This window comes from Crocodylus porosus, unplaced genomic scaffold, assembly GCF_001723895.1.
Source record: "Crocodylus porosus isolate Cpor-Errol unplaced genomic scaffold, CroPor_comp1, whole genome shotgun sequence".
NCBI lineage: Eukaryota > Metazoa > Chordata > Crocodylia > Crocodylidae > Crocodylus > Crocodylus porosus.
In genome coordinates this window covers 35408893-35423860 of record NW_017728909.1, presented here as the reverse complement: position 1 = coordinate 35423860, position 14968 = coordinate 35408893, and the positions used below count along the sequence as shown (strand labels likewise).

Here is a 14968-nt window from a genome sequence, read left to right as displayed (position 1 = left end):
ATCATTTGCTATAGTGTCCCTGAATTTGAATCCTACGCCATCAGCTGTCTTGGGGGAGGGGGAGGGGTAAGAAAATAAAGGCTCTACTCCCCGCAGCTAGCTTGGGCTGATCTTTACATGTTTTCTCAGCTACTGATCCCATAATTTTTTCTTTGAATAGTGTTTGGTAGAGGGATTCTTTCAGCTGGTCCCTTTTATTTGTTCCTCCAGCTGCCCAATAGCACATCTCCTAGAACAACTGTTCTGGCTTCATTCTTAACACATTCTTTTTCCATTTTTTTCTCCATCTTTTTGGGGTAACTCCTCTCTTCTCTTTAATTTCATCTTCTTTGTAGGATAAATTACAAGATAGTCTCTGAAAAACTTGGGCTGAGTCATGCATTCATCCCATTTAATGCATACTGTTTATGTAAGGCAGAGGTTCCCATACTTTTTCTTGTTGTGTATTCCCTTCCATATTTATCAGCTGCATACATACCCCTACCAGCATACATTTTATATTTAACCCCTTAAATGCTGATGATTATAATAATGAAAATTAAATCTGCCATTACACAATTTCTCCTGTGTACCCACCAGAGATATCTTGCGTATCCCCAGGGGTATGTGTACCACAGTTTGGGAACCCCTGATCTAAGACATTTGCTTTTGAAGGCATTTAAATGTTTGTCTGTATAGGGGTCCATTTCCAGCTTTCACAGCCACATATTGAGATGGAGACAACATTGGAATTACCTTCACTGAGCAAATCTTATGAGCTGGTAAAGGTGGGTGCTTTGCCAGTTTGTGACATTATTTCTTTCTGGGAGTCTTCATTAGCTTGCACATTACTGCCAAAGTCTGTAATTTGAATAATACCTTTTGTCTTATAAAGCAGTGCTTTATTTGGAGTTCTCATTAGATTGAATTACTAGATTCTTTAAAATAGGGGATTCATGAAGTGGGCTGGTTTTAAAGAAATATGACAGGGCATGTAAGAAGAATTCAATATTCTACATTCTGCATTACATGTTTGACCAATCTAATGAGAAACTCAAAGGGAGGGAACCAGATTGCAAAGCCTCTCAGCTTTTAAAAAATGCAGCCAAACCACAACTTCCTGCAAGAAAAATATAAATATCAAAGTCTGTATCATTGAAAATAATGACAGTCATGATGGATCAGCTGTTGCTTTTGCTGTTTTCTGTAATAGCTGTTAACCTTCCCCGCATATGCATATGTGACATATCTAAGCTTTTTCAGTTCTTTTTCAGATGGCTGCATTAAGATTATTGGAGGACACACAGGAGCTCCTCATTCCAGGCCTTTCATGGCTGCGATACGGAAAGGCAGATCAACTGTGTGTGGGGGAGCTCTTACTGAAAAAACCTGGATTTTGACAGCAGCACATTGTAAACTGTATTACTAGAGATGCCTTTTATATTCTGATAACTGAAAATGAATAAGTGAGTTATGATGTCCAAATAGGCAAATAAAGAAGACTTGAGTACTGCATTTTTGTAGTGATTTAAAAATGGCAATTCTGTCAGCAAGCAGGTGATCTAGGACCCTTAAAACCTGCTTTAAGATTTTTTTTTAAGTCCAAGATTGCACTGTATACAGTCATTACTATGGCCCTGATTTTTACCACCCTTTTACCCTGTGAGAAACTCATCTACCAGCAGTTTTTCTAAAATCAATGTTCTCCAAGGAGCAAAGTATTCTTCAGCACAGGTTTGAATGGCAGAATCTACCCAGTGTTTGCAAAATTCAGTTCACTTGGTAGTGCCCCAGGAAGGTTGGTAGCTGACATACAAACTGTTCTTCTCTGGGACCAGACAGAGGTCCAAAGGCAGAATCTTTCATGGTTACAGTGAAAGATTCCAGTCTGGTTTGTCTGCATTGCAGAAGAATGGACCTAATCCCTACCGCCTTGCACGTTTAATGTTCCTAGTAGGGAAGTAGGAATTGTGATTAATAAGGTGTGTAGACACCACCATGTGGATCACTGACAATGCATTTTGCTTACTTCAGCTTCCATGTGAAAGTCTCTCAGTGCTTTGTAAACTTTAATAACCTGAGACTGAAAATACCCCCTACATATGAGGAAATGTTACTATCCCTATCGTAGTGATAGGAAAACTGAAGGAAAAGACAAATGACTGACTTGTCTGTGTCACGAAAAAGAATGGTGGAGTTGGAACTGGAATTCAGTTTTCTTGATTTTCCTGATGATGTTTCACATATTTTTGGGTAGAATACGTGCCTGTATAGAACTAGAACTGGCTCAGGATAAGGGAGACCTCTACAGTCTGCATCAGGGATTAATTTTTACCTTTTACTCTTAGGTCTTATTTACCCATTGTTATTTCTCACTCCTCTAATTATTTTGCCTTAGTAATCTTTGTGCTAATTCTGACTATCTGTAAACTTGAAGTCTCCTTAAACATAGGATCATAGATAGGAAACTAGGGTTGGAAGAGACTTCACAAGGACATCAAGCCTAACTCCCTGCTCAAGGCAGGATGATCCCTGACTATAGTATACAACAAAGTGTCTATCCAACCTGCTCTTGAAAATTTCCAGGGATGGAGATTCTACAACTTCTTTAGGTAACCTGTTCCAAGACTTGACCACCTACCTTCATGGTCAGAAAGTTCCTCTTAACCTCCAACCTAAATTTCTTCTGCTTCAATTTGAGTCCATTGTTCCTAGTCCTGTCCCTTACAATTGACTCACAGTGTGCCTCTTCTGTTAACTTGACTTGTTTGGTGTATCTGGGAAAATGATTCAGGGCTGATTCCTCAGTTTGATGAATCCAGCCTCAAAATTTGAAGCCGTCATTGCAAAACCTTAACATTTCCAAAATATTTTCTTTTTTTTATGCGCCTGGAACAATCCGTTGACTTTCAGACAGGTACTAGAATTGTTTTAGGTTGAGAGTTTATTCATCAGCACTAATTGCATGTGCCCAAGATGCCCTGTTTTCCTTCATTTCTTTAGTAAAAACTTAATCCTGTACTGACTGAAATTAAGTCCTGCTGATTTCAGTGATCCAGGTCTGGGCTACAACCACAATTCCACAGGGTTCTTACACCTATCCCTAAGCTGAAGTATGTGAGTTGCCCCACTGATTTCTTTTGAGACTGCTCTCAAGCTTAAAATCAGGCACATAAATTTAAGTACAATGCTGAATCCACCGACAGCAGTGGAGAAATTTCTCCACACTGGATTCAGGCATCATTATACAGATCATACTTCCAATCAAGTGGAAATTTGCCCTAACGAAGCCCTAAGAGGACAGACTTTAAAGTTTTATTTTGGAGTTAAGTCACAGTAAAGAAAAATGTATATAATTTCCAACTGGAAAATAACTTTTATATAAAAATTAATATTAGCATTTTTCTTAGCAAGAGTCTTACACCTAAGGACAATATAGTACAGAAAAACAGAGCCCTAACAAATAAACTCACTTCTGGGAGCAAAAAATATATTCACCTTATATTGAAACTGATAGATTGATTGGTTGGATATATGTATTTAGAATTTTGGATAGAATATAAGCCCCTATAGTTCAGGGAATAATCCAGCCTCTAATTAATGGGCAAGTAATTTCTGTATGGAAGTTTTATTTCATAACCACCTATAAAGATTTTCTTTCTGCTTATTGGCAAGTATTTGGTATGGCTATCACTGCTGACAAGAGATGAGACTAGATATACACCACTCTTCTGATCAGTATGTTAGTTTCTATGTTCTTAGATGAATTAGCATGGAATAGCAGTCTCATATTTCAGTCTAATGTACATATTTAAGATACAATATATTATTTTTGTATGTGAAACACTTATGTCCTTACTTCAAAAGGCAAACAAGAATCTACTCAAACTTCAGGTTTATTTAGGTATAAATAATTTGCATAAAATTGCAAGGCTATACATCAATCTGACATGTATATTTAAGGAAATACTAACTTTTAAAAAAATAATGGCTTTTTAATATGAATATATGATGAAAATATGAGTTTGATATTACCTGGCTCTATTATTCTTCAATATGTTGCTAAGCTCTGTCATGACTTTCTGGTACTGGATTTTGTTTGCATACAGAATGGGAAGAACAGAACTTAAAGTTGTTCTTGGAGCCCATCAACCATCCATAGCTGAAAAAGAACAGCAGATATTTAAGGTTTTGAGGCACAGTTCCAATCCCCAGTTTAACTCTTCTTCCAAAGAAAACGACATGATGCTCCTCAAGGTATTCTGCTAATTGCTATTATACTATTACAAAAGCAATTTTCCAATGATCATTTTGGCTATGTGTCTGTATTAAAGGAAACATTACTTTAAAAGCTTAGCAATGCCATGGGACATTCAGCTTCTGGCTTTGCTCTTCTAGGCAAAGTTTAAGGAGCACTGGCAGCCATTGGAATTGATACCCATTTTCTGCTCTGCAACTCCCTTTAACTCACTGAGTCCAGAACCACTTCAGAAATTCCTACTATTCTTTCTGTTGTATGTTTCAAAGGGCATGCTGTGCATGTCTACTTGAGATACTTAACTGTTCAGTAGTAGAGTTTACTGTGCAGTAAGCACACATGTCTATAAGTATGCATGCTGACTGTGCAGTAGAAAACCCTAATTGCAAGTAAATTTGATGCCCATGAATACAGGTACAGGTACTCTTCACTTAATGTTGTCCTGGTTAACATCGTTTCATTATTACGTCACTGATCTATTAGCGAACATACCCATTTACAGTCGTGCAATGTTCAGTAATAACACTGTTTGGCTGCCTGCTAGTTGGTAAGTACTGTGACATAATTAGATTCGCTTAACATCATTTTGCCTAAAGTCACATTTTTTCGAGAATGTAACTAGGATGCTGAGAAAGGAGTAGCTGTATCATATTTATTTATGATTAGTTACTGTGCAGTAATGCATGTATAAATGCAACCCAGGAGCAAAATTGCTCCCAGGTCAGCTCTGTCACTAGGGGGTTGACCTGAGGCTAGCCCAAGGGATTCTGGTTGGAAGCCTCTCCTGCCCCAGGGCTGGGTTGACTATGGCAGCCCCTGCTTCAGGCCCTTAAAAGCCTGTAGGCACTCAGAGCCCTGGGGCACACAAGCAGGTATCCTGAGGGCACTCCCAGCTCCTGTGTCCCTGGGCAGGCTGCAGGATAGCCACACCATGGTGCCTGCACCCTGGCACTGCTGCCTGGCACCACGGTGCTGTGTGGTCAGTTGGGACCTAGTTTCATCCCGTGGACTCTTTCTGAGTCTGATGGGCTCTCATGCATGTGCAGACTGCTGCCTAGAAGCAGCCTGGTGGGGGTCTAGGTGACTGGTGTAGGACTGTATGAGTCAGGGCAGGAGTAGGCAGGCAGAGTCTCCAGTGATGAAAGGTGGGACCACCATGGCACCCAGTTGCAGGTCTAGCACCTTTGGCATGAAGGGGCCACTCTGCACCAGGGCTGGCAGGGCAGAGTTTCTTACAATGCGGGTGTCATGGGTGCTGTCCACCCAACCAGCACTCAAGTGCGTGAAGGATCCATGGTAGTCGATGACAGCCTGAGCACCACAGAATGAAAGCCTGTTCAGCTGTAATAGGGGCAGTCTCTGTGGGGGCAGGCAGGTGATGGGAATTTGGGTCCTGTCCAGGGTCCTTATGCACTGGGGGAATCCCAGGGCATGGAACACCCCTCCCCACCACCAGGGGATCATGCATGTGGAGACCATGTCCCTCAGCACATCCCGGATGGCCTCCTGGTGGTGGCCTTGCCCATGTCACACAGGTGGCTGATGTACCACATGACCAGCTTCAGCAGGGTGCAGGCCAGCCGGGTGTCTGTGGGAAGGGGTGGCCACATGTCAGTGTCCTGCTGCTCCAGGTGTCACTGGAGCTGCTCCAGGATATCCCAGAAGGTGGCTCAGGTCACCTTGAAGCCTCCAGTCACTACTTGTCATCTTGCATGCTGCCACCAATCCAGGCTGGCCCGGAGGGCCCAGAGGCAGCAGGGCTAGAGGCCTAGGAAGGCAATGGCAGCCCCAGTGGTGGCATTATGGAGCCCATCACTGGCATCCTTACCAGGGTCCAGTTAGGTGGATGGGGTTAAGATGGTAGGTGTGCTGCTGTGGCCTTGGGATGATGGGCAGGCAGGTGGTTGCTATGCATGGAGGAGCTGGGAAGGGTGAGATGGCTTTGGGCTGGGCAGCAGTCACCACAGTGGGTCAGTAGGGCTGGTGCAGTGGCTAGCAGGAGCCTGGGGCACTGATCGTTGATGCTAGAGGCAGCAGGAAGAGCATTGCTGCATGCTATCCCTGCGCTGTGCACACTGCTTCTGGCCAGGGAGGTGGTTGGCCAGAGAGTAGTGAGTGGGGCTGGCTTTTGAAGAGGGCTGCCAGCTGTTGGCAGCTGCAGCCACAGCCTGGAGCTCTCCCTGGTGGTGGTAGGGGCTCATTCCAGGGCCCTGGGAAGCGGGAGCAGATTTGCAGCAAATCTGCTCCTGCTTCCCTGCACATATAGCCACCTGCCTTGCACCATTTACTCACAAGTAATTTACTCGTGAGTAAACTAGTGCTGCAGCAAATGCACATGTACATGTGCCCACTGACACCATGGAGGCAAAGTAATCTGGACTGTATCTGTGATCCAAGTGACTATGCAAAAACAGGGAGATATTTTGGATGGGAGAAAGTGAACTGTTGTCAGGACCTCTGTTGACAGTCAAAACTGACCAGTAAGATAGGCTTGTAAGTGAATGATCACAGAAGTATCACTGCTAGTTCAAAGTGTCTGAAAAATAAGTTATCCTAGAGCAGTGGTCATCAACCTTTTTAGGCTTATGGCACTTTTCCATACCTTTTCTAAATTTAGCAGCACCATTTTTTCCAGGAGGTGTATGTGGGGCTGGACTGGGAAGTAACTATGACAGGAGGGGGTACATGTAAACCTAATGAAGGAAAGAGAGGCATGTGGGGCAGTTTCATCTGGCTGCAGCAGTGGCAGTATTGGCAGTGCCACCACTGCAGCACCCCTAAAAGGGTTTTCTGGCACTCCAGTTGAAAAACACTGTCCTAGAGCAATGCTTATTTAGGCAAAACCTGAAATTACTCATGTGTTCATCAAAAAGTCATTTATATTAAAAGTCAAAACTGTGCTTGTAAAAATTGAGTATATATAGTATGTAAGGAAAATGATTGGCTTCTGAAATAAATGCAGTGTTATATAAAAAAAATATTAGTCGGGTAGTCATTGAGACTATTTCATCTTCAGATGCTATTAGCAATCTAGCATGAGAGTGATAGGTTTAGGAGATTTCAGGCAAATTAGTGAACAGAATCAGTCATCAGCTCAAAAGCAAAGGACCAAGCAATTAAATGGTGAATTTCATATACTGATTTTTGAGAATTTCACAGACCAGATGCTTGTTGCTGGAAAAATACCGTTCCTTCCGTGTGATCTGTAGTTGTCAACAGCTAACTTGCTCAACGTTGACTTCAGCAGTAACATTATTATTCCAGTTTTCCCTATAGACCACCTTATGGCAGAAAGGAGTTAGCATATTTGTTTGATTTTCATTTGAAGGGCTCACATTGGTGATTTAAGAGCAAGCCTGGCATATAAAAGCCAGTGAATCATGTGAAACTTAAACAGTTTAAATACTTCTGAACCTTTCAGAGTTTAGAACAATGACTTGCAACCTGCTGCAGTTGTGGCAAACCTTTCACAGGAGGTGTGTCTACATGTGCATTTGATCTGGTACCAGTTTATTTGAGAGTAAGCTACTCATGAGTAAACACCCCTGGGGCAGGTGTCTACACATGCAAGGAAGTGGGAACAGATTTGCTGCTCCTAGCAACAAAACTGCTCCCACTTATGTGGCTCTGCAATGGGTCCCTGCCACCACCAGAGGGAGGTCAAGGATCCAGCCGCAGCTGGCAGCCATTTTTTCAAGGCAACCCCACTCCCTATTCCCTGGCCAGCTGTTTTTCTGGCCAGGAGCAGTGTGCAGTGGCTCTCTCACCACAGCCTCTGCTTCCCTGTGCCTTGACAGCACTTCCTGTGCCCTGACAGCACTTGCTTCTGGCACTGATGCTCCTGTTGGCTATGGTGCTGGTCCTGTTGGCCCCAGAGGGCCCCTGCAACCAAGGCCCTTGGTGAGCTGCACACCCACTAGTGGGGGCCAAGCACTGGATGTGAGAAGCACTGGTGGACCACTTCCTTCCCCACTCCCCACTGTAGCCCACCTGGACAACCACGCCTGGATCCTCTCCCCCCTCCCCCCATCACCAGCACCATGATCACTGTGGACAGTACATAGAAAAAGACTTTATTGCCCTCACAAAAAAACAGACCTCCCCTCTCCCTCCCCAACAACAGAACCCATCCCTGCTCCCTCTTCAACACCAGAGCCCCTCCACCATCCACCCTATCCACTACCCACAAAACGCCCTCTTCCCCATGTGAACTATGTATAAGTGAAGTGCTGTGCTTGTGTGCATGCCCCCCCAGAGTGGGTGACTGTGGGATGGGGCACCTAGGGGGTAGAGCCTGGGGACAGGCAGCCAGGACCCCAGCCTCTGGCTGTTCCCTCATGGGTGCACATACCAAAGTGAGCCCAACAGGCAGGGGCTTGCCTATGGGCAACAGTGGCTGCTTCTCCCCCAGCACGGGTGGCTGCTCCTCTGGCAGCTTATGACCAGGGCCAGCAGTGGTGGTGTGCAGTCCTGGCACCACTGCAGGCAGCTGCAGACCCATGCCTACATGAAGCTGGGGCAAGCAGTGGGCCTGGGCCCAGGCATGGGGGGCTGGGTGGTGGGGAACCTGAGATGAGGGCCAAGGCAGGGGCTCCTGGCTCATGGAGCTGCTGGACTTCTGCCTAAGCCCATGGGGGCGGGGCTGATGCTGCTGGGTGGTGGGTGGCTACTGGGGGCAGGTGGGACTAGGTTGGGGACCAAGCAGACAGTGGCACATGTGACCTCTAGGGCCAGGATGGTGTCCAGCACACAGTGGTTGTCTTCTGTGGCCTGAACTGCCCTGGGCACAGAGGCACCCTGCTCCTGCAAGACATCCACATGGTCCTGCTCCAGGGCCAGAAGCTGCACCCTGAATTCCTGGTGTGCCTGGTTCCATGTGCCCTCATAGGCCATGTTCTCCTCCTGCCTGTTCCTAAGGAATGTGAAAAGAACGATTTATTAGAAAGAAGAAACATTTTAATAGAAATCTCAACAACTGCTTAAAATGAGTGACCATTTTTTTTTTACCTATCTGTATGGCACTGATCATTTTCCTTCTGTTTTTTTCACTCCCCCAGTTAAATGGTAGTGGAAATTTAAATCAATATGTGGCTCTTTTGCCCCTACCTTCATGTGATGAAGATATCAAAGCTGGAACAAAGTGCCAGGTGGCAAGCTGGGGACTCACATCTTCAGGGAAGCCCTCAAAGTATCTTAAGGAAGCAACTGTTAAAGTCATCAACAGGAAAACCTGCAGCAGAAACTATAAAAAACAAATAAAAATAACCAACAACATGTTGTGTGCTGGGTGGAATAACGCATTTTCAAAGAGTGATGCCTGTCAGGTGAGTGGTGAATTTGCAAGGTAGAGTGGAGATATTTTTAACAGCTTGTTTCTTTTTTACTCTAAATGACATAAAAGAGCACCTTACAATGGATCTCTCTCAGAGTGTGTGCTTTTAACCATATTTACAATGGATTTTATTGTTTCCTACTGAGTTGGAGGTATTAAAATCACAGCTAAATCAATGTAAGAATGTAGTGCTTCTTTCTGCCACTATTTCTTGCTGTGACAAAATGGGCTCTGAATAATACCTGGAAGACTATTAAAAACCATAGAGGAATAATTAGGAACTTTCCACTTTACCAGAAATATAAAGGAGCCATGGAAGGATGAGAAAGTAGTCATCTCCACAAACATTCGGATGCCTTTTATGTATGAAGGCATCCAATAATTCACTGATATTTTTAGTAAAGACATGAGAATCGAAGTTCCTAGCAAAACACCATCTTTATTCCTGTTATGAACATTGTGATATACCGTATTTTCCCACACAGAACATGTTGAGTCTTTGAGGAGCTGAGCTACCTCAGGTTCATTTGGATCTGGACTTATGAGGTGAAGGAGGCACATACGTGTAACGGATTGAACAGAGAATGAATTTATTGACTTATGTCCCTTGGTTGACAGAGACGCAGGTTGTATTTAAACTTGACAACGCAGCGTAATGGTTACAACGGCTTGCAAGCTGAAATGGTCGATAGCGGGGGTGGGATTTTACGCCAAGGGGGAGCGGTGGCGGGAGACAGCGGTGAGCGGAAAGAGCAATGGTTGATCAGGCTGGTGCATACAACTTAACAGTTAGTCAGTTGGCCGTGTCAGTTCTCAAAGCTTCTCCCCGAGCCTCGATGGGAGGAGGCCTTTATACAGGGAGTGACGCGGTTTAGTCAATCATGTTCGGCCATTTGGCCCTCATGTCATTACCTTATTTGGCACAGGCACACTTACTGAGGCAAGTGCCTCTCTGAGGTAACCGTTGCTATGAGGTTACTATGGGGGTCAGGGAGGTGCATAAGGCACAGAGCCAGCTTTTCAGCATGTCAGAACATATCCTGAAATATAATATGCACTTTATTTTTGAAAGGGAGAATGAACAAAATATTTTTTCCAGAGTTATGGCTGCATAGAACAAGGATAGAGCCTAATTCGCAGCTGACTCACCCTCCCTTTCTGGCTTAACTAATGTTGAAACTCTAGCTACTGCTGAAGACTAATCTCCTTGGGTAGATCTATGGGTGGATTTTGGAAAGAGCTAAAGAGTCTCCAGGACTGTGAAATAGAAGGAGAGAAACCAGGCTTGGTTAGTAGACAGCAAAATTGCCCTAGGAAAGGTTAGCTTAATTAGTGGAGCATCAAAACAATTACAAAGAAGAGATGATTGCTAACTCATGTGGAGTGAAGAACAATGACCTATTAGTTAACTGACTCCCTTAGTTGCTTGAATAGTGGTACTATAGCTGTAGAGCAGTAACCAAAGGTGCTTCTATCACAGGGTACTTTTATCCCAGGCAGAAAATCAGCTTTTCTCACTTAATGCATGCATCTCAGTTGGGGGAAAGTTTATTTTGGGGGAAATAGTGTGTTGTATGTGAGAAAATATGGTCCTTCTTCTGGTAACAGTTATCACACAATGTCTGCTCCATATGTATTTATGGATTTAATGGGCCTCAGGTACTCCTATACAACTCAAGTAAGCTATGACTAATTTAAATAGGCAATACTTATTTATACAAAACTAGGAAGGATGAGAAATAGGAAAGCAAATGTGCAGTAAATAATAAGTACCAGCCATCTGAAATATGCCACATTAAAGATCAAAAATATTATTTAAGACAGATTAACTACATAGTTTAGTAATGCCTTTAATCAAAGAGCCTCCCAAATAGTTAATTATTTAGCCGCAGACTCCCACTGTGAAACTGAGGGCACTTCTACATGTGCACTTAATGCGACTGAATACACTGAATATACACTGGCTCAGTTTGAGAAAACTAATCCTGACATCACTGTCTACACATGTGTTTAAGCACAATAGTTCACTGCTGCTAGATATCACATGTATCTGATGGGACTATCTGGCAGTGTAGAAAATTAGTTTACTGCACCTTAATTGCTGTGCACGTGTAGACTGTGACACTTTACTGTGCAGCAAATTCATCTGCTGCACAGTACAGTGTCTTATATAGATGTACCCAGACATGTGTTAATAGAATCATTTCACAGACGGGACTATCCAGGGGCTAGCGTTCCCCAAAGTGTTTACCAGGGAACCTGGTTTTCTCTATTTAAAATTTGCAAAATCTCTTATTTAAAAAATAAATAAATCATGAATTCTCTGATTTTTAAAAAACCCAAATCCACAATTTTCTGTGATTTTAAAATGAAACACCACTATCAGTGGAACAATGTTTTATTGATAAACTTACCATTTTAAAGCAATTTGGAAACCTACCAGGAGTTCAATCACTATAATAAAATAAATTCTAAATACCTATAAATCTTGGTATTTGATTTGGGATTTTTTTTTTTATCATGGAAAATCAGAGTTCTCTCTGCCCCCTTTACTCATTGGGACATGGGTCCAGCTGTTGTTGTCCCCCCTGCTGCTTTGTGGTGCACAGCAGTCCTGATATGCCAGTGCCCTGCCCATGCCATTGTCTCTCACTCCCAAGCCACAGCCCCCCCAGCCCTGCTGGTCCCCCTAACTGCCCACCTACAGCCCCCTGGCCTTGCCAGTGCACCTCACTCCCCACCCACAGCCTTCTGGGCCCTGCTGGTGCCCCTCATTCCTGACCAAAGTCCCGCTCCCCCACCTTGCTGGTGCTCTTCACTCCCCAGCCCTGCCAGAAGGGCCAGGGCTATGGAGCCAGGGTCCTGGGTCTGCACCCCCCTGAACCCTCAGCAGACCCAGCTGCCACCTGCAGGAGGTGGCAGCTGCTGCAGTGGAGCATAGCATGGGGCCTGGCTCCCCCTCCCCATGGGCAGTATGCCTGGAGCAGAGCCTGTAGAGGGGCAGGGGTGCAGATGTGGGATGAAGGCTGTGGGAGCAGGGCTCCCTGACCTGCTGCCCTTTCACCTGGGGCCTCTGGAGCCCAGCTGGTGGGACCCAGCACAGCAGAGTAGAGCAGGGTGGGGAGGTTTGTGCTGCTGCTGGGAGCCCTGCAGCTCTATGATGAGGCAACCCCTGCCTTCCTGACAGCAGCAGGGGGATCAACTCCACATCACCCCCCTTGCTGCTGCTGCTGGCATGAGCCTCCCCACCCAGGTCCACTTTGCCCTGCTGTGCTGGGTCCCACCTGCTGGGCTGCAGAGGCCCTGGAGGGAGGGCAGCAGGGTGGGGAGCCCAGAGCCTGCAGTGGGCAGCCTGCATCCATCCCCACCCAGTGCATAAATCTGGGGGACATGTGCCCCCTATTCCCCCCACCCTGAGAGTGCACACAGTGGCGGGAGTCCCCTTGCTGCCCCCCCAGATGAGCTACCTATGGCTCAGTCCCACTTCTTCTGAGCCCTTCAGCTGCACATGACCCTAGGCTGCAAGCACCAAGCAGCTCCCCAGCTGGGTGGCAGCAGCCCCAGCCCCAGTTGCAGCCCTGCCCAGTTCCCTCCCTCACTATGGGGGCTTCAATCCCTCCCCCCAGCTTACCTGCAGGGAGCTGCAGGACCTGCTCTCTAGGCTGCCTGGCTGTCACGTGCATGTGTGCCCCGCACTTGACCACCCTCCTCCGGCTCCCCCCAATTGCTTGCATGCCGGATCTCTGCCGGCCTGCAAGGGGAAACCTGTCTTTTCCCATGTTTTGCTCCTTAAAGGAGGAAATCCAGGATTTTTCCTCCTTAAAATAAGAAAAATTGGGTTTTTCTCCTTAAAATGAAAAAAATCTGGGTTTTACTATATTTTTCCATGATGAATAGAAAACTTGGATCCTGGTATTCACTCATTTGTAGCTGCCCAATTTTTGGGTGCTCATTTTGAGATTTTTAGGCACATACTATTAACACTGTATTTTATATGTTAGGGAGATTCAGGTGGGCCACTAATATGTCCTGGTAAGTACAGTGGAATCATTTCTTTTGGAAAAGGTTGTAGAAAAATGCGGAAACCTGGAGTTTACACACGACTGACAGAAAAATACCTTCACTGAATAAAGAAAATAATTGACAACTACTAAGAGCAACGGTGATCAGTTCTCACTTGCCAGTGAGAGAGGCATTCACTTCAGTAACTGTCAATGAGCGAAACAATATTATGAGCACAACAATGTTATTTTGCATACTATTAGTGCATTTCAATGTGTATTATGGTAAATCCTGTATAATCCACTTTTTCTGGGCATCTTCTCTGATAAGAGGGTATCTCAAAATATCCCCAACCAGGCAGATCATAAACCTTTTCATCCCTTTTAGCAGACCACCTCTTTTATGCCTGTTTTTTGTCAGACTTCACCATGTTTTAAATGTTAACATTTTTTTAAAATGAAGAAAACTCTTTAAACTTTAAAATTTGAAGCATGATTGCAGGATACTACTCACCATAGTCATCATGATTAGGGCTGGGGATTTTTTTGAGAATAGTTAATTTTTAAGAAGTTTATTCATCAAAATATGAACTTTCTGACTGATGGCAACTATTTGTTGAATTGGCCCCATGAACATTTTCTCAGGGAAATCATTGACATAATTTTGAAAAATTAAAAGTTCATTTTGACCTGCTCCAAAATGAAATAGTACAACTTATTTCAAAATATTTCATTTAAAAATAAAATTAACCTTATTTTAAAGGGTTACATATGAGAAAATCAACACAAAACTAATTTCAGGTTGAATTGTGTTCAATTAACTTTTTTTTCATTTTAGCAAGGAAAAAAATGTTGTTATAGGTCCACCCTGAATTATCCCCTCCACTCCCAATCTTTTTGGTTCAGGCCCCCGATTTAATAAATCAATTTTTCACACAATGCTAATAAGAACAATATTTTAATGGCAGAAATGCTGAAAAAAGAAGGAACATTCGTGTGCAAAAAGCAATTTTACTTTAAGTAAAAAAAAAAAAAAAAGAAGTAATTTTACTTCTTTACCCTAATCAAACTTCCATCAAAGTGGCTGGGAGTTCATGAAAGTAAACCTGTCAACCTTCTAAGAACGGCCATATAGATAGCTGGGCATGTATCCATTGATTTTAGTCCTATTTTATCAGTATTTTGAGAGAAGGATGAGTTCATATTCTTGATATGAAGATTCTTATGGTTGTTTGATTGTTCTGCTCATGGGCAGAATTTTTGTCTTGGATGTTACAATTTTAAGATTTATAAAGTACCCCTAGACTGGTACTTTACCAGATAGGTAAGACATAAAATAAATACAAATAAATCATTGTTTGTGAGATTTATACAGATCTTGGTTCTGACCAGAAGTTG

General features: G+C 43.9%; 1 protein-coding gene across 1 annotated transcript; it reads left to right on the top strand.

The window, feature by feature from the left end:
* Positions 1–713: 713 nt before the first annotated feature.
* LOC109307680 (granzyme A-like) lies at positions 714–14669 on the top strand. The gene is made up of 5 exons (XM_019531694.1): positions 714–767; positions 1193–1398; positions 4089–4236; positions 9295–9561; positions 13571–14669. The coding sequence occupies exons 1-5, from the start codon at positions 714–716 to the stop codon at positions 13694–13696; spliced, it is 801 nt and encodes a 266-aa protein (XP_019387239.1). The 3' UTR covers positions 13697–14669.
* The last annotated feature ends 299 nt before the right edge of the window (positions 14670–14968 follow it).